The sequence below is a fragment of the Anomaloglossus baeobatrachus genome, chromosome 4 (assembly GCF_048569485.1).
Source record: "Anomaloglossus baeobatrachus isolate aAnoBae1 chromosome 4, aAnoBae1.hap1, whole genome shotgun sequence".
Lineage (NCBI taxonomy): Eukaryota > Metazoa > Chordata > Amphibia > Anura > Aromobatidae > Anomaloglossus > Anomaloglossus baeobatrachus.
In genome coordinates, this window is record NC_134356.1 from 242,935,900 (window position 1) to 242,956,071 (window position 20,172).

The window sequence follows — 20,172 nt, forward strand, 5'->3', positions numbered from 1 at the left end:
AACAATGAGTTTGAGTGTGCAATGCAGAGGTGCTGCAAATATCCTTGCACTAGTGGGACACTAATGAAGTCCAACAGCCACTTTTAGGATGCCACTAAGTTTCCTCTGTGTTTGCTAGTATAATAGCTTAGTAACAATGAGTTTGAGTGTGCAATGCAGAGGTGCTGCAAATAGATTTGCACTAGTGGGACACTAATGAAGTGCAACAGCCACTTTAAGGATGCCACTAAGTTTCCTCAGTGTTTGGTATTATAATGGCTTTGTAACAATGAGCTTGAGTGTTCAATGCAGAGGTGCTGCAAATATCTTTGCACTAGTGGGACACTAATGAAGTCCAACAGCCACTTTTAGGATGCCACTAATTTTACTCAGTGTTTGCTAGTATAATGGCTTAGTAACAATGAGTTTGAGTGTGCAATGCAGAGGTGCTGCACATAGATTTGCACCAGTGGGACACTAATGGAAGTCCAACAGCCACTTTTAGGATGCCACTAAATTTCCTCAGTGTTTGCTAGTATAATGGCTTAGTAACAATGAGCTTGAGTGTGCAAAGGGCAGGAGGGTACAGTGGCAGGGTTGTGGGTCTGGGTAGAGGAAAGGAAGCCTCCCTTTCTATCCCTCCTAATGGGGAAATGCAGCGAGGAAATCCCTGACCTTAGCTACACAGACGCTGTCATCTTGTGTAGCTGTTAAAATCTGTTTTCACGGACCTGACTGTCACCTATGGCTCTGACCCTGCTGGTATTAGCCCTTACAAGGACTAATAGAATCTTCTATCCCTATTCTGTATAGCGCTGTGTGTAAAGCGTACACAGCAGTATCGGAGACAGGAGCTACGCCAGCGGTGACTGACACCCAGACGCAGAAGGCAGATAATGGCTTCCAGATGAGCAGATGCCCGTATTTATAATGCAGGGACATGTGACATGGACATCCTATCACACATGCCGTTGTTTCTCTGGCTAAAAGTCCACTTAGCTGTGTGTATGTCTGGGATTGGCTGACATGCTGGCCCGCCCTACTACACGCGCGCGCTTAGGGAAGGAAGACAAGGGAAAAAAAAAATGGCGATCGCCATTATCCAAACAGCAGTGATCTGAATGCGCTGTTCCCGCACACTATACGCTGAAATGTCATAATAGTGAGTCACAGAGTGACTTACACTATTACAGCGGAAAGCCAGCTAGGAATTAGCTTGTCTTTTTGCTGCTAGAACCGTTCTCGAACGTAACTAGAACTATCGAGCTTTAGCAAAAAGCTCGAGTTCTAGTTCGATCTAGAACAGCCCCCGAAATCACTCGAACCGCGAACTGGAGAACAACGAACCGCGAACTGCGCTCAACTCTAATTACTCCACATTCTAAATGTATTTGGTGATGGACAAATGCTGTGAAGGAGGGCTGAAGATACTTTATTTCAGAGACCATCTGGCTCTTAGTACCGTATGCTGATCAGAAGTACGCCCTTCCCAGTTTGCTCTTAGAAAAGTGACAACATGCTGCAAACCGAATAACAGTTCATTAATAGTGTGTAAATAGCAATTGATTCAGGATGCAGGTCATTCAGCAACAGAAGTCAGCAACAAATGCTGGAAAGGATAAAAGGAGCATGCTAATTAATGTTTAATACAGGCAAGCTCATCTTCACATAATTCTCCCTATTGTATCTTACATGTGCAAGGAAGGAAGTGAAAACATATTTTTGGGTAGTATTTTACTGGGATATCTAGGTTCTATACAGTCATATAACTGATATTTACAATACTGTGATCTGCCTTATGTTAAATGCCATCTAAATTGAGGTGACCAACCAAATATATAGTTGCAAATTGTGTTATAGAATATGTTCTAATTACTGATGCATCTACTGAAAAACCTTTTGTAAGTTGGTTGCCATACAGTGAACTATGTGGAAAATATGACATTTTTCCCATATGGCACCATTGAGAGCCCATTTTTACTTTTGCCTTTACTGCTTCTCTTTGTGTCTTGCATTTGCTGATGGCTGAATCATCTTATCATCTTTTAGTGGCAATCTGGCATAATGTTTTTGTGTATATTGCATAGCAGTATTATATGTGGTTGCCAGACTGTAGTGTAAAAAATAGTTATGTTTTGGGACTATTTTACAATGGGAGGGGTTAGCTGATAGGGAAAGAGACATTTTCCTTCTAGAAAGTTATTTAGAACCCACTGTGCGGCAAAAACAGACCTATAATTTGAATGTCAACCAGGCCGTATGCAGTGGGTGACTTGTTACAAGAGAAGGAGAAAGGAGACCAGATCTGAGATAGAACATCCTGAAGAATCTACTGAGACATGGAACGCAGGATGGTATCGAGACTAGAGACCGACCTTTCAACTGAGTGGCCCTCAGGCAGAATGGTCAGAAGGAAGGAACTTTAATAGCCACGTCCTAGTAACTTACAGCTCAAGGTAATGGACCAAGAGAGAATAATGTGTGAGGTAAGTTGACTTTCCCTGGCAAAAGGGTGCTTTACACGCTGCAACATCGCTAACGATATATCGTCGGGGTCACGTCGTTAGTGACGCACATCCGGCGTTGTTAGCGACATCGCAGCGTGTGACACCTAGGAGAGACGTTCAACGATGGCAAAAACGTCAAAAATCGTTGATCGTTGACACGTTGCTCCTTTTCATAATATCGTTGGTGGTGCATGCTGCTGGTTGTTCATCGTTCCTGCGCCATCACACATCGCTGTGTTTGACACGGCAGGAACAACGAACATCTACTTACCTGCGTCCACCAGCAATGAGGAAGAAAGGAGGTGGGCGAGATATTCCGCCCGCTCATCTCCGCCCCTCCGCTTCTATTGGACGGCTGCTGTGTGACATCGCTGTGACACGACGTCGCAGGGAAGGTAAGTGTTACGGGGGGCTGTCTGATAATAAAACCCAAAGGAATATCAGACAGTCAGGGTCCACCGTGCAAAGACTCTGCTGCAGACTCACAGAGGGATATAATTAGAAAATAAAGCAATTCCTCCCTTACTTGGAGGGTGTGTGGTATGGTCTCTGTTAATGGTCACGCAGTGAGTGTGAAATGGCACCTACCTAGGTCCGTTCCTCTAGCGGTGCCAGGAGACAGACAGCAGCGTAAGCCGCACAATGCTCCTACCTGCGTTCGCTCCACTAGTGTGCGAGGACACAAACCACTAGATATGGCACCTGCCTAGGTCCGCTCCACTAGTGGTGCAAAAGAGACGGGCAGCAGCATAAGCCGCACAAAGCTCCTACCTATGTTCACTCCCCTAGTGTGCGAGGATACGAACAACTGCCAGACGCAGTATAAGGAACGTTACCCTAGCGGCAACGTCCACCTACGAGTAGAATCACAAGGCCCAGCCGGACCATGTGCCTCAGGCACCTGCCTATGTCCGCTCCACTAAGATGTAAGGATACGGACCGCAGCCGAAGCTGTAAGGTATAAGAACGCTACCCTTCCGGTAGCGCTCACCTAGCATAGACAGAGAGATGCCTAGAGGGACGTGCACAAAGCGTCTACTCTCATGCATGAACCAAGAGGACTGAGCGCTGGGCGGCGTGCGTCAGAGTCTTATATAGACTCTGTGTCTCATCCAAGATGGAGGACACCAGAGCCAATCCGCTGCCAGAATGACAGCAATGACGTCACGCTGGCCTATCACCGAGCAAAGCGTCACAAGCACATGACCAGCGACCAATCGGCATAGAAGGTGTCAGAAACATGTGATCACGTGTCACAAGCACATGACCAGCGGCCAATCAGCTTAGAAGGTGTCAGAGACATGTGACCTCATGTCAGCGATGATGTCACCCGCACATGTGCAATGGCTCCAAGATAGGACTTAGTCTCCAGCGCTTGCACATGTGCAGTAGCAAGAAATCCGAACATAGTCTCCAGTGCTCGCACATGTGCAGTAGCAAGAAATCCGAGCATAGTCTCCAGTGCCACAGCAACCGTAACAGTAAGTCCATGTGATGGGTGTAAGCGATGTTGTGCGCCATGGGCAGTGATTTGCCCGTGTCGCACAACCGACGGGGGTGGGTACGCTCGCTAGCGATATCGATAACGATATCGCAGCGTGTAAAGTGCCCTTGAGTCTGAGAATTCAAGGCTCGATTCTGTCCATATTGACAAAAATCTCTTACCTCTTCCTCCATGAGGGAGACAAAGAAGTGGAGCAGCGGAAAGGGAAAATTACTGTCACAGACTGGACCATGGCACTGTGTTGCAATGAACAAGACCAGTATGAACAGGAACAATCCATATGAAACTAAAACTGTGTTTGAACATGCTCTGTATTGTTGAAACATGCTGGAAGTTATGTGACTCATGTAGAAAGTTGTTGATGAGAAATTGGTAAGTAAAGCTTTGTCATATGAACCCATGCAGCCTCCATGGGTGCACAGCCCACACTACAACAGTCGTCACACTCAGCTAGGACTGTGTCTTCCATGTACCATGCTGGGGCACAGGAAGCAACATCTCGCCCATTACAGCCACCACTTGGCATAGTCGGCAAGATATTGCTTTGCTGTTGGAAGATCTGAGTGATGCAGGGAAGGCATTCATTACACTGAAGACGGTGACCATTATGAGGTCAAAAATGGTGCTGAGTACATATTATAAGATGGTGGAGAGGGAAAATGACTGTCACGGACTAGACTGTGATGCTAAGCTTGGTTATGTTAGAATGAATAGGACTAGTAAGAACAGGAACAATTCAGATGGAATTGAAAGTGTGTCTGAACATGCTCTGTATTGTTGAAACATGCCTGTTACCTCATCTATAAAGTTGTTGATGAAGAACTGTTAAGTAAAGTCTTTGTCGTTTGAACTGAACTGGTGGTCTCCTTGTTAGAACAAGTCATTATCCTGTCATTGCTCGCTGAAGCCATATGCAACATGTGGCTTGCATGGACGTGCAGTCCACACTATACCAGTCAACTGTTGATAGTTCTATTATTTTATTGGTTAGTGCCCAGATATCTTACATTCAGGAGTGTAACAATCGCAATCGCAGAGGTCACAACTGGACCAGAGGGGGGGCGGGGGCCCGCCAGGGCATATTTCAGCTGGTGATCCGTTTTTGGACATACATTCAGCTGAACCCTATTGCTGTGCAGAGATCCACCAGGTCCCTTCCCAGCAATACAAGTTGTGGGCCTAACTGGGGGCGCATTGCAGTGACATCATGCGCTGCAGTGGCAGTCAGTTGGCGGCTTCAGAAGAGGACACCACGATTCGGGGGAATGGTGAGTAAAATTGTTTATTTTTTTTCTCTACGATGACAAACAGTGTCCGAATGGGAGACATATACAACAGGATAAGGGAGATATATAACAGGAGGAGCCCAGGATGGGGATCATATATATCAGTATGAGGGATTTAGAATCAGAATAGGAGACATAAATACTAGGAAGAGCCCAGGAGAGGGAACATATATACCAGGATGGGCCACATGTATACCAGGATAGGAGATATATACCAGGATTTGAAACATATACAACAGAATGAGGAACATGTATACCAGGAAGGGTTCAGAAAATCACATTGAATGTTTTTTAAATAATTAATTTGCATTTTATGCCATGAAAAAATATTGATCACCTACAAACCAACAAGAATTCTGGCTCTCACAGACTTGTTATTTTTTCTTTAAGAAGCCCTCCTACTCCGCACTCATTATCTATACTAATTGCAACTGATTCAACTCGTTAATCTGTATAAAAGCCACCTGTCCACACGTTCAATCACACTACAAACTCTCCACAATGGCCAAGACCAAAGAACTGTTTAAGGACACCAGGGACAAAATTGTAGACTTGCACAAGCTGGAATGAGCTATGGACAATAGAGAGCCCCTGACGAAGGCACAAGCTGAAACGTACGTCAGGCAGGATGGGTTCCTGGCAGACTACATTTGAATTATCATTTCTGATGGTATGTGTTTTGAGGGATGGTGGAGCCTTTTTCACCTATTTAAATCTTCATAGCCAGTCTCAGTACTGGCGTGCACCAGCTGCTGGTGGAGTCTGCAAGTAGACAAACCTTGCCTGTTGTGAATGTCAGTTATGCTTTTGCTGCTGTGAGGCTCCCTCTTGTGGCCAGCAGTGGTTTGGACAGAGACCAGGTGTGTTGAGCAATGGGCGTTTCCATTGCTAACTCTCTGCCTATTTAAACCCTGGTCTGCTGGCAGGCTATGCCGGATGTCAGTTGTTCTTTGTTCACCAGCCTGTTTCATCCTGCTCCAGACCACATCTACCTCAGATAAGTGCTTGGCTCTTTATTTGTTGTTTGGTTGTTTTTGCTCTTATCTGAGTTTGTCATTTACTGTGGTTTTTGTCATTTTTTTTGCATTAAAGGATCTTCCCTCTCAGTTGCTTAGCTGGGAAGCTCTTTGCAGCTATGTTTGGAGTATTGCTCCTATAGTCCATGTGTTTGTTGCTTATAGAATTTGTAATGGTTCCTGCTTTCAGTTCATTGGTATGACAAGAGCGCCTGGTATAGGACGGAGTTCAGATCTAGCGATCTGAGGGCCTTTTGTACTATCAGGTTTTTGGACTTTTGTAGGGTTTTTCTCTGGCCACCATCAGTCCCTTTCCTATCCTGTCCTATTTAGTCAGTAGGGCTTCACCTTTTGTTAATCCTATCATCCATCTGTGTATTGTGTTTTCCTATATGACCGCAGTCTTTGAATGTGGGGGGCTTGCTATTCTTTATCTATTTTCTGAGGCAGAGAGTTATTCATCTTTCCTTCCTTTAGGATAGCTAGTTCTACGGCTGGGTTCGCGGTGCACAGGATGTTAGTTCACCCCTCGGCTACTTCTAGTGTTGATGGTTAGTCAGGGGATGGCGGCCAGATTAGTTGCCAATGCTCTTGTCATCTTTTACCAATGATTTATGGTGGTCTTCTATGGTTCCGGATCTTAACACTTGCCACTAAAGGGTTACATCCAGTGGCTGTATTGTGTCTCTATGCTGGAGGCCTTATAACACTCTGCATTAACTCCCAGCGGTGGCGCTATTCTATATTTTATATGCCATTAGCTGCTCCTGGAGTGGCCTAGCCAGTCTTCAGACCTGAACTCAATGGTATATCTTTGGAGACAGCTGAAACTGCATTCCTGTGCACAGGTGGGAGACGTGTTCACCAGCACCAGGTCATCTTTATGGGTAACAGTGGAGGCTCTAACAGTCATCAGTATCTGGAGGCCCTATTAACCTGGAATTTGGTGATATTGATACAGCGTTAAGGATCCTACTGTGAGGATCGCTATTTAGCACACCTATTGATACCAATATTGTGGATCAATCAATCAATCCAAATTAGTCTCCTGATGAACCCTTATTTTTAAAGGGGTAAACGCGTTGAGGCAGAAGATTTCAATAAAGAGATCAAAGGTGTTCTAAAAAAAGGGGAGGTACTCAAACCTCATGTACACCAGTAGCATTGATGAACTATTAAGTGGAATATCACCTATTGTCATGGATCTCAAATAATGGACTGACAATGAAGTCATCATTTTGGATTTGCTAACTAAGAATACATGGGTACTAATTCGTCTTCTGACACAGAAGGTTCGTTACCTGTATTTTGTATATTCTGTCTGTTATTTGTGTATAAACATCTGTACTGTATGTTATTTGATAATTTTATAGGAGGAGGATCTGATGTTGGTTTTATATGTGCACATGTTGTACTGTTTCTGAAATGTATTAATAGACAATATCTGCAACATGTCTGGTATTAAAGTAGACCCCTTATATCAGAACAGACTTTGTAGGTATATATTGGGCTAGCCATTGAAGAGGAGTTAATACAGTGCCTTGCGAAAGTATTCGGCCCCCTTGAATTTTTCAACCTTTTCCCACATTTCAGGCATCAAACATGAAAATGTTATTGTTATTTTGAAGAATCAACAACAAGTGGGACACAATTGTGAAGTTGAACGAAATTTATTGCTTATTTTAAACTTTTATAAGAAATAATAAACTGAAAATTGGGGAGTGCAATATTATTTGGCCCCTTTAAGTTAATACTTTGTAGCACCACTTATTGCTGCGATTACAGCTGGAAGTCAATTGGGGTATGTCTCTATCAGTTTTGCAGAGGAGAGACTGGAATTCTTGCCCATCCTTCCTTTGTAAACAGCTGGAGCTGAGTGTGGTTGGATGGAGAGCGTTTGTGAACAGCAGTTTTCAGCCCTTTCCACAAATTCTCGATTGGATTCAGGTCTGGACTTTGACTTGGCCATTCTAACACCTAGATATGTTTATTTGTGAACCATTCCATTGTAGATTTTGCTTTATGCGTGGGATCATTGTCTTGTTGGAAGACAAATCTCCATCCCAGTCTTGGGTCTTTTGCAGACTCCAACAGGTTTTCTTCAAGAATGGTGTTGTATTTGGCTCCATCTATCTTCCCATCAATTTTAAACATCTTCCCTGTCCCTGGTGAAGAAAAGCAGGCCCAAACCATGATGCTGCTACCACCATGTTTGACAGTGGGGAAGGTGTGCTCAGGGTGTTCAGCTGTGTTGCTTTTATGCCAAACATATCGTTTGGCATTGTGCCCAAAATGTTTGATTTTGGTTTCATCTGACCAGAGCACCTTCTTCCACATGTTTGGTTTGTCTCCCAGGTGGCTTGTGGCAAACTTTAAACAACACTTTTTATGGATATCTTTGAGAAATGGCTTTCTTCTTGCCACTCTTCCATAAAGGCCAGATTTGTGCAGTGTGTGACTGATTGTTGTCCTATGGACAGACTCTCCCACCTCAGGTGTAGATCTCTGCAGTTCATCCAGAGTGATCATGGGCCTCTTGGCTGCATCCCTGATCAGTCTTCTCCTTGTTTGAAATGAAAGGTTGGATGGTCGGCCGGGTCTTGGTAGATTTGCAGTGGTATGATACTCGTTCCATTTCAATATGATCACTTGCACAGTGCTGCTTGGGATGTTTAAAGTTGTGGAAATCTTTTTGTAAACAAATCCGGCTTTAAACTTCTCCACAACAGTATCACGGACCTGCCTGTTGTGTTCCTTGGTCTTCATTATGTTTCTGTACTGTAAACAGAACACTGAGACTATCACAGAGCAGGTGTATTTATACCGAGACTTGATTACACAGAGGTGGCTTATATTTATCATCATCAGTCATTTAGGACAACATTGGATCATTCAGAGATCCTCAATGAACTTCTGGAGTGAGTTTGCTGCACTGAAAGTAAAGGGGCCAAATAATATTGCACGCCTCAATTTTCAGTTTATTATTTTTTTTCAAAAGTTTAAAATAAGCAATAAAGTTCATTCAACTTCTCAATTGTGTCCCACTTTTTGTTGATTCTCTTCACCATAATATTAAATTTTTTATCTTTATGTTTGAAGCCTGAAATGTGGGTAAAGGTTGAAAAATTCAAGGGGGCCGAATACTTTCGCAAGGCACTGTACTTCTATAAATAGCTAACTCTGCTGTTAGGTTAAAATTGGGCATCTGTAGGTATTATTACTGTATATGCGAGTCGTATAAGAGCTTACTGCTGGTGGCCACATCTCATAAAAATAAAAACCTGGTGACCGTTTCCCTTTAATAATCTCATTGTTAGGCTGCGTGCTCACGATCAGTGTTTGCAGCGTTTTGGATATAGCGTGTTTTCGCTGCGTCCAAAATGCTGCATTGTACAGTACAAGCATAGTGGATGGGATTTCTAGAAATCTTGTGCCCACTGTGTTTGTTTTTTCCGCTGCAAACACTGACCTGCGATGCGGCTTTCCAAGCCGCAGCATCTCAATTGTTTGCTACGGATTCACATGCGTCCTCCGTAGGGAGAACACAAGCGAAAGACTGCAGCGCAGTGAACCCTGGGTACGAGCATCTGCGGTCTCCTTCGTTTTCCTGCGGAGGAGACTCACGGACCCGCAGGTCAAGACCTGCTGCGTCCAAGACGCAGTTAGTCCTGATCGTGGGCACATACCCTTAGTATACCAAGGTGTATATTTCGCATCCCAGGGCTAGGGGGGGTACTCGGTTCCGGGCCTGGTTTTCACTGGGGAAGTGTCACGGGTGTAATGGCTGGTGCCCGGTTCCGTGACCTTGTGGGTCGCTTTTAAAAATAGGTATTTACAGGGGATAATTAATAATGTTTTTGTCGTGACGCCACTTGCGGGTTGCGGATGGAGCCGCCGCTGCACAGTCTCTCTCCGCTGGGGCTGATGCTAATGGCAGCCTGGATGTTGGGCCCTCCACAAATAGGGCCAGGCCCCAGGGGATAGATGATGGTGTTTGTTGCTGGGTTCTGCTGATAATACCCGGGCACGGAAAGAGGGTAGGCCACACAAGGGATTGCAGTGTAACTGGTTCTTTACTCACTGAGCTGTTGCTTGCAACCCGATGGAGGCTGGTGCTCACCACTGGTCCCCTTAGTTCCAGTACCAGTGTGGTGACCTGGTGGCTTCTTTCCCCTGCACCTGTCTCTGGTTGGTGGGTCCCTGTGGCTTGGAGCGTCTGGGGGTCCCCTCCTGGTTGCCTTTCAGTCTTAGTCCATACGGCAGGTAACTTGAACCCTTTTGGGTCGAGAATCCACAGAGGCTCCACGGACCTTTTTTGATTTGCATACTTCCCAGGTGGTAATGCATCTAGGATTTCACTGTGTTGAATGCCTTCACTGGCTGCCGGCAGTGTTTTCTCAGGGTGGTCTCCCTGAGATCAGTCATTGTTTTGTCCTGTTGAACCCTTTTGGGACAGATCTCTGTTCTCGTTCCCCAATTCTCCCATCGTTACTGTGTCCCGGACTTTATGGTCGGTGAGGTCCTGGATGGTCCATTCAGCGTGCAGATTTTATCAGGGCTGCCTGGAGTGTTTTCCTGACCTAGGGCTCTGTACCCCGTCAGTGCTATGGTTCCGAGAGTACTCCACCGTACTCCCTCAGCAACCACACGCCTCTGCCTGACAGGTCACTGTTACTCTCCCGTCAGTACTGTTACGTCCGTTTCCTTTCACCTCCATTTACTGACTGTCTGACCCCGCCTCCCTGGTTGTCGTCTAGTAGACTGGATCGGTCTCACCCCTAAGTGGCCATCCAATGGGTCCAACCCTAGCCCGTCACAAGTTTCTGGGGGGGGGGACAGGGATTATAATTAATGTTTACGTGTTACTGGTCTTCTGGATCTCTGCGGTTAGGCTCTGCATCTTTGACATGATGCAGTACCTTGTAGCTCCTGATGGCACAGGGGCACTACATATAAGTGCATGAATTTCTGCACTTGGTGATCACAATTAACTCTGAATAACCTAAAATTCTTTGATAATTTTGTTTACGTTTTTTCATCATTTGCATAATATTAAAATGGCATGACTTTTTCTTCTTGGTGTTGCAATTTCAATGTTGAGGAGCATATATTCATAGTCTTTAATATTTTTTTATAAACGTTGTGAATTTTCTTTCAGTGAAATATATATTTATTTTTTTAGAACCTAACTTCAGGTGATCTTTCCATTTCCTCTGATGGCAATGAATTATCAGCCGCAATCCATGGTCTGGCAAAATTCAGTCAATATGAATTCTGGATTACTGCAAGTACTATATTCGGAGATGGTGATCAAGTTAGTGAGGTTATTGATGTCAACACGGAGGAAGATGGTAGGTTAATAGTTATGTATGTCTATGGTTTATAGCCTTAAAGAGGGTGAACCCTTTATTAACAATGTAAACCAATACATATTAATGATATGATATCCCCTAATAAATAACATTTTACAGTTCTGTTCCATTCTCTTTATCTCTAAAGTCACAGGTCTTTATTTGGCCAGCCTTCTATCCCACTCAGACCAGCCTTTAGTAGATTTTAGCTTTCAGCAGAGTCATTAGGTCTCAGACATTGCAGAATAATACACTGTTTTACATGAGGCATACAGCAACAAGTCTCTTCAACCCCACAACATAGAGGATACAGGAAAGAAGTGACACAAAGTCCGAGAGATCATACAATACAGTCTAGAGGAATTACATGTTACCAAGCTCCACCAGTTCACACAGCCCGCATCTGCTGTCTGCTCAAAAGTAAGGGGCAGAGTACGCATAGCCAGGGCCCCAGACAGTTGAAAAGGCGAACCTCCACCCCCCCTGCCACTGATGTATCATGTGACATGTCACATGATCCCCTTTTATAGATCATGTAATAGGTCACTTGACTAACACATAGGTGCTTGGTGCACATCTGTAGATAGAAAACAGGAGCGACAGCACTACACACATTTTTTTCCCTTATGTACAGTGCTAAACATAGTTTGATAACCACTAGAGACCAAGCTGCATGGTAGACTAGTCGGACTGGCAGGTCCCCAGCAGCTTTTCTCCACTTGGTGCCCTAGAGTGATCTTATATAAGCTAACAAGGAGAGACCTAGCGCTGAAGGGGAGCGAGTGGGGATATGTCACCAGGCATCCACCTAGTCCCATGCAGCTCAGTCCCCTGTGACTATTAAACTATGCCTTTCTCTGAAATACTGCAGTGTTTTAGAATAAAACATATATGCAGAAATAATATATACAGCGTCTGATACATGCTACCCACGGATTGACTATGGCTCTCAGGTTCCCTTTTAAGCTATAGTAATTATACAGTGTGTTCACCCATATCCTGTCCACCGCCATTATCTTGAGAACGGCGGCAGCTATAGGCATAGAAGTGGTGTCTAGGTATAGTAAAGTAGCCATGCGCTATGCAATGAAACCACTTATAGCGTCACCTGGTGGAAAACAAGGTAGTAAGCATTTTTATCTCGAAAAAGGAACGAGATAGAGAAAAAAAGTGAATTCCAAAGTTGTAGGGCATCATCAATTCAATATGAATCGACACCTTGCATACAGAAATGCTATGATATGAAACCCATGACTCCCCCAAAACATTGAATGCTGGTCACGCATATGAAACTCATTTAACTTTGATGCTCAAAGTATCTATGCATGCTGTATGTTTGATTAGAAAACAATAGGAAATCGCTTTGTTTTGCTTCATTTTCTAGTCCCAGACTCTGAGCCCAGGATCAGAGAGTTCAAGAACCTAACATCTACTTCAGTACTGCTATCATGGGATCCTCCTGAACATCCAAATGGCATTATAACTGACTACTACCTACAGATTTATGGACCTCAAGGAAATTATCCTTTATCTACCAGTGAAGTCTCTATCGTTTTGGAGGACCTTCTACCTTTTACCCAGTATTTTGTATTTGTTGCGGCTAGTACAATGAAAGGGACTGGTCCTCCAAGTCAGCTTGCCTTTCACACAGATGAAGCAGGTACTAGTTATATTCTATGTTCGTGCAAAATTAAAATCATCAGCAAGGAGATCCTTCTTAATCCCTTACATGCTTCTAGTTTCACTGTCTTAAACTCTTTTCTCATGTGTCTCCTTGAATTATGGCATTCCTCTAACAAGGTCACAACTGTACATGATATATTCCTCTCTTGTGCTAAAATTTCTGACAGGTTTAGTTATGCTACAAAATCTCTACTTAAGGTGGCGGCATTTCCTTATTTCATCCTGTACTTCCTGACTAAAAGCCATTGTAGAAGAAAAATTATTTTACTACTCAATCTAAAACAATAATCTTCTTGCAGATACACATTTAGTGCAGATGACCTGTCTCATTTAGTTGCAAAAAGAAAGGCAAAAGCAAAGCATTTGGTGTTTTATACAGTTTGTAACATTGTTATGTAACTTGTAGTTGGATCATCATACAACCCAATCACTAGCTAAGTTAAAAGGGAACCCATCACCAGGATTTTCTTATATAGGCTAAAGCCAGCGCTATACTGGCACTATCAGGCTGAGTCTATACATACCATTAGTGGTCAGCTCAGATGTTTAGGTTTTGAAATCCAAAAAAGTAAAGTTTATAAAATAAACTGCTTGTTCAGTGACGATTGCCATGGAGCAGATAATATATTCATAGTTATCCCCTCCCCCGTTAGAATTAGCATAAGCATTATACAAATGATTCACTTTGTCTGTTAAAGGACCTGTGTGAAGTCATACCCATGTGACCTGGTATCCAGCTTTGGTGGCTAAGGCCCTGCCCCTTCTGGTCACATGGGTATGACTTCACACAGGTTCTTCAACAGACAAAGTGAATCGTTTGTATAATGCTTATACTAAATCTAACCGGGGGAGGGGATTACTATGAATATATTATCTGCTCCATTGCAATTGTCACTCAACAAGCAGCTCATTTTATAAACTTTACTCTTTTGGATTTCAAAACCTAAACATCCGAGCTGACCACTAATGGTATGTATAGAATTAGCCTGATAGTGCCAGTATAGCACTGGCTTTAGCTGATATACAAAAATCATGGTGAGTGGTTCCCTTTAAGGGATTCTCTGACCTTCTGACCACCCGCTTCCAATACTGACACCATAGAATCCTCACAGCACACAGTGTGTGAGATGTGAGGATTTACAAATCTGCGGTCACATAGATTGACTGCAGACTTGTACCCTAAGGCCAGACTCCCCTTTAAGAGGTAACACAATGGTTAAAAGTTTTAAAATGTTATAGGATTTGCAAAGTGTTGCTGGTTGGAGGAGGGACCCGGGTCCTGAGACCCTCGCTGAACATGTCTAGCACAACTCTGCATTTAGTGGAGGATGCAACCGTAAAGTTTCTAGCCTATCTAATATATTAAATCCTTTTAGAAATGATAGTTTTCCTTGGATGCTGCTGCTTTTTCAGTTGCTGGGCATCTGTTATAAAACCTCAACTGAGATTTTTTTTAAGATGTTTCCCTTCTTAAACAAATAGGATCTGCCATTATTTTAAAGATCAGTTGAGAATTGATCTGTAGGACCCCCTGCACCATGAAAAAGGGGTGAAGCACTGGTGTAGAACTACCTCACTTTGAAATTTTTTTTTAGCAATGCAGAGATGACCTGGCTATTTACTGTGCAGGGAACTTCAAAACAACCACTTTTAGGCCCCCTTCACACGTCCGTGATACACGTGCGTGTTTGGTCCGTTTCCGTATATACCGGAGACACGGCCAAACGTGCACCAATGTTAATCTATGATTGTGGTCACACGTGCGTTATTTCATTATGTCCGTGTGTGCGTGTCCGTGATCCGTATGTGTTTGCGTTTTGCACGGATGCATGTCCGTTATCTGCACGGAGCACGCACACGTGGACACAATGAAAGTCTATGGGTATGTGCACACACGTTAGTAAACACGTATGCATCTACCTATAGTCCGTGTCCGTTTGGTGTTTTTATTTCTAGTGATGTCGGCTATTCTTTCTATTTCTGTGTATGTCGGTCAATCTCCCTGAGTCCGTCGGTCGGTCTCTCTGTCGGTCTCTCTGTCCCTCTCTCACAGTCTGTCGGTCAGTTTCCCCCCCTCTCTCATACTTACCGTTCCCCGATCACCGGCGCGGCGCTGCACGGCATTCACACCGCTGCGGCGGCTTTTACTATTTTGAAAAAGCCGGCCGCTCATTAAACAATCTCCTATTCCCTGCTTTCCCCGCTCACCGGCGCCTATGATTGGTTGCTTTACACGCTTCAATAAATCTTTCAATCCGTCGTCGGGGTCAAGTTGTAAGTGACGCACATCCTGCATCGTTCGTGACGTATTTGCGTGTGACACCTACATGCGATCAAGATTGAACGAAAATACGGTGATCGCATACACGTCGTTTATTCCTCATACATTGGACGTTTTGTTGTACGAACCTAGTCAATTGAAATGTGTGACATCCCTCATACGATTTTGATGTCTGAGGCTATGTGCGCAGGTGTGCGCTCTGCACCGCAGCTTAAAAAAGGTCTGCTTCAGAGCGCAGCTGAAAAGCTGCGTTCTGAAGCGCCTCACAATGTCTGTCATTCACTAATCTCTGTCAGTCCTTCACTATCTCTGTCCCTCTCTCTCTGTCCATGTCAGTCTTACCCTCTTACCCCCTCTCTCATACTCACCGATCCCCGATCACCGGCGCGGCTCTGCACGGCATTCACACTGCTCCGGCGGCTTTTACTGTTTTGAAAAAGCCGGCCGCCCATTAAACAATCTCGTATTCCCTGCTTTCCCCGCCCACCGGCGCCTATGATTGGTTACAGTGAGACACGCCCCCACGCTGAGTGACAGGTGTCACACTGCACCCAATCACAGCAGCCGGTGGGCGTGTCTATACTGTGCAGTGAAATAAATAATTAAATAATTAAAAAAAAACGGCGTGCGGTCCCCCCCAATTTTAATGCCAGCCAGATAAAGCCATACGGCTGAAGGCTGGTATTCTCAGGATTGGGAGCTCCACGTTATGGGGAGCCCCCCAGCCTAATAATATCAGTCAGCAGCCGCCCAGAATTGCCGCATACATTATATGCGACAGTTCTGGGGCTGTACCCGGCTCTTCCCGATTTGCCCTGGTGCTTTGGCAAATCGGGGTAATAAGGAGTTAATGGCAGCCCATAGGTGCCACTAAATCCTAGATTAATCATGTCAGGCGTCTCCCCGAGATTCCTTTCATGATTAATCTGTAAATTACAGTAAATAAACACACACACACCAGAAAAAATCCTTTATTAGAAATAAAAAACACACACATATACCCTGGTTCAACAATTTAATCAGCCCGAAAAAGCCCTCCATGTCCAGCGTCATCCAGGATGGTCCAGCGTCGCTTCCAGCTCTGCTGCATGGAGGTAACAGGAGCTGCAGAAGACACAGCCGCTCTTGTCACCTCCACACAGCTACTGAGGTGAGAAGCGCGATCAGCTGAGCTGTCACTGAGGTTACCCGCTGTCACTGGATCCAGTAACAGCGGGTAACCTCAGTGACAGCTCAGCTGATCGCACGGCTGTCTTCATTTGCCGCGTGGAGGTGACCGGAGTGGCTGTGTGTGCTGCAGCTCCTGTCACCTCCATGCAGCAGAGCTGGATGCGACGCTGGACCATCCTGGATGACGCCGGACATGGAGGGCTTTTTCGGGCTGATTAAATTGTTGAACCAGGGTATATGTGTCCTCAGAAAGGATACAACCACAAGTGCACAAGTAGGATCCGGCTCCCACTGAACTACATTGCACCAATGGCCGCAATGTACAGGATCCATTGACCTACAGTATTTAAACGCAGGTGAAAAACGCAATATGTTGCGTTTTTCAAAAAAGTAAAAAATTGCAAGTCACCGGATCCGTACGGTAAGACATGCAAATGCATGTTACTGCATGTTACCGCAAGTCCATTGAAAATGATTGGATAAAAAACAGATCAGTTTTTGTGGCAAAAAAACCATTCCTGCTGCATTTCAAAAAACGCTGATGTGAAACCAGCCTTAGGTGAAAGGGAATGGCTGCAGTTCCCCACAACACCGAGTGGCAGGCAGCTTTGAAATGTAGAAGTGGAAGCAGAACTCAATTAGCGTTGCGTTCCTTTTAGTCCTATCATTGGTGGGGGTCCTAGAGGACAGACTTCACTGTACATTGCGTGATGACATAACCTGTTTAGAAGGTAATAGCCCTTTAACAACTATCCCAGATTGTAGCAAAATTTTTGGTTTGCCTTAATTTCTAAAAAAAAAAAATTGACCACTTCCTAGCATATTTTTGTCTCATATACCATAGTCCCATACAATTTGTTGGGGAATATGACATACACTGCCTTTCTAGAGTTTTCTCCTTGTTTTATTAATCTTAATATTTATAACCAACTATAACCAACTGTGTTGCTATTGGGTTATTTCAATATATCACATGAGACATTTTGTTGAGCTGATGTGTTTATGGGAATATTGGTTTCAAGTTAGTGGCCATAATGAAGTCCAATCAATTTTATTGCAGAGCCATCAGCACCTCCTCAGAACTTAACATTCATCAATGCAAGTGATAATTCTGCTTGGTTACAATGGAGTCCAAGTCTAAAACCCAATGGCATTGTGCGCATATACAGCTTTAGAATTGTAGAAAACAGCAGTCAATTTATATTTTACCAGGTAAGCACAAATCAAATCTTATTAAGAGATATATGGCAGGCTTTGTGAATGAACAACTGCATTAACAAGCCAAGACTAGTGAAGAGTGGGTTAATCTGCAGAGGATAGAGCCCATATAGAATTTCCTGAAATTCACGGTTTTATGCAAATTTGAACACTTTGAGATTTGATTTGCAGATTGCAAAAAAACCAAACTTGCCCAACACCATTTCCATACTGCTGAAGCTACAAAGAGCAGACTAAATCCCGTGTGGCTGCATGGGGCTCCCCGTAATATCCTGGAACTACGACATCTAAAGGCCCTGTCACACACAGAGATAAATCTTTGGCAGATCTGTGGTTGCAGTGAAATCATGGACATATTGTTCCATTTGTACAAAGCCACAAACCTGGCACTGATTTCCACAATTTCACTGCAACCACAGATCTGCCGCAGATTTATCTCTGTGTGTGACAGGGCCTTAATGGTTTATCATACATTGTACAGTGATGGTCAGTACATGGGCCATCACAGTTCAGCCATTCTCAGTGAAACATAGTTTGTATGGCAGAGTTATTTTCCATCTCTAAAGGCACTGAGTAAATCTCTTTCTTTTGTAGTCTGTGAGCGCTTATGGTCAGCAAGGTCCTTTCTCTCCTGTAGTGTGTAAGATCTTATGGTCAGTAGGGTGCTCTCCCACCTGCAGTGTGCATGCTCTTATGGTCAGTGGGGTCTTCTCACTCTCTCCTTTAGAGTGTAAGCTCTTTTGTTCAGTGGGGTTCTTTCTCTCATGTAGTGTGTAAGCTCTTATGGTCAGCAGGATCCTCTCTATCTCTTTCCTGTAGGGCTGTAGAGTGTTAGCTATTATGGTCATCGGAAACCTTTCTCTCTCCGTCTAGAGTGTAAGTTCTTATGGACAGCAGAGTCCTCTCTCTCCTGTAGAACATAAACTCTTATGATCAGCAGAGTCTTCTCTCTCTCTCTGTCCCGCAAAGTGTAAGCTCGTATGGTCAGCAAGATTCTCTTTCTCTTCTATAGTATGTGATCTCTTTAAATCAGCAAAATCCTATCTCTCTCTCCTGTAACTGAAAGCTCTTATGGTCAGTGGGGTACTCATTCTTTCTTAAAGAGTGTAAGCTCTAATGATGCGCATTGTTCTCTCTTTCTTGTAGAGTGTAAGCTTTTATGGTCAGCATCCTCTCTCTCTTTCCTATAGAGAGTAAACTTGTATGGTCAGCAGGATCTCTCTTGCAAACTGTAAGCTCATATGATAAGTACAGTCTTGTCTTTCTCTCCTTTAAAATGTAAGCTTTTATGATTAGTTTTGTCCTCTATAACGTTTGTAGATTATAAGCTCTTATGGTCGGCTAGACCCTCTCTCTTTCTTATAAAGTCTAAGCTATTATGATCATTAGGATCCTCTCGCTCTCAATTTTGTAGAGTACATGCTTTTATGATACGTGGGGTACTTTTACTCTCTCTTGCTCTCCTGTAGAGTGTAAGCTCTTATGGTCAGTGGGATCTTTTCTCTCTCTTGTAGAATGTAATCTTTTATGATCAGTGGGGATTTCTCTGTCTCTCTTGTAGAGTGTAAGCTCCTATGGTCAGCAAGGTCCTCTCTCCTGTATAGTGTAAGCTCTTATGGTCAGCAGGATCCCCTATCTCTCCTGTAGAATGTAAGCTCTTATGGTCAGTGGGATCCTGTCTGTCCTGTAGAGTGTAAGCTCTTATGATCAGTGGGCTTTGTGATGACTCAGCATTTGGCCACTTGTAGGGCAGGTGAACTGTTCTTAATTAGGCTAGACGTATGTTTCCCTTGTTTGTTAACCCATTCACAACCATGGATGAATATATAAAGAAACAACAAAGAGCCAGCACCAATGTGCACTAAGGCATCAAATATTCCAAACTGCATTATAAAAATTTTTTTTTTTTTTTTTTGAGATTTTTGGCAAAAAATTGCAATTTCTTGAGCTGCTTCGCCACGTCACGGCAAATCTCATTTGAAGCAGTCCTACACTAAAATATTTTTATAAAATGTGCCATGCGGCCTCACATATAAATAGCAGAACTGCTCTCAGCAGCACTCACCTGGTCTATTGCAGTCCCGTACCCATGACTGAGTCATGGCTGTGGGCGGGACAGGTCCAAGCAAATGCTGCATGAAGTATATATATAGCCTGTGGACAAAGCCTGATGACCC

The 20,172-nt window shown here is 43.9% G+C and overlaps 1 protein-coding gene across 1 annotated transcript in view; it reads left to right on the top strand.

Moving 5' to 3' along the window:
• Nucleotides 1-20,172, top strand: part of PTPRQ (protein tyrosine phosphatase receptor type Q) — an 855,789-nt gene that overhangs the window by 533,830 nt on the left and 301,787 nt on the right. The window contains exons 39-41 of the mRNA XM_075342420.1: nucleotides 11,475-11,643; nucleotides 13,028-13,303; nucleotides 17,838-17,989. Coding sequence (XP_075198535.1) covers nucleotides 11,475-11,643; nucleotides 13,028-13,303; nucleotides 17,838-17,989 — 597 coding nt within the window. The remainder of the gene's footprint in view (nucleotides 1-11,474; nucleotides 11,644-13,027; nucleotides 13,304-17,837; nucleotides 17,990-20,172) is intronic.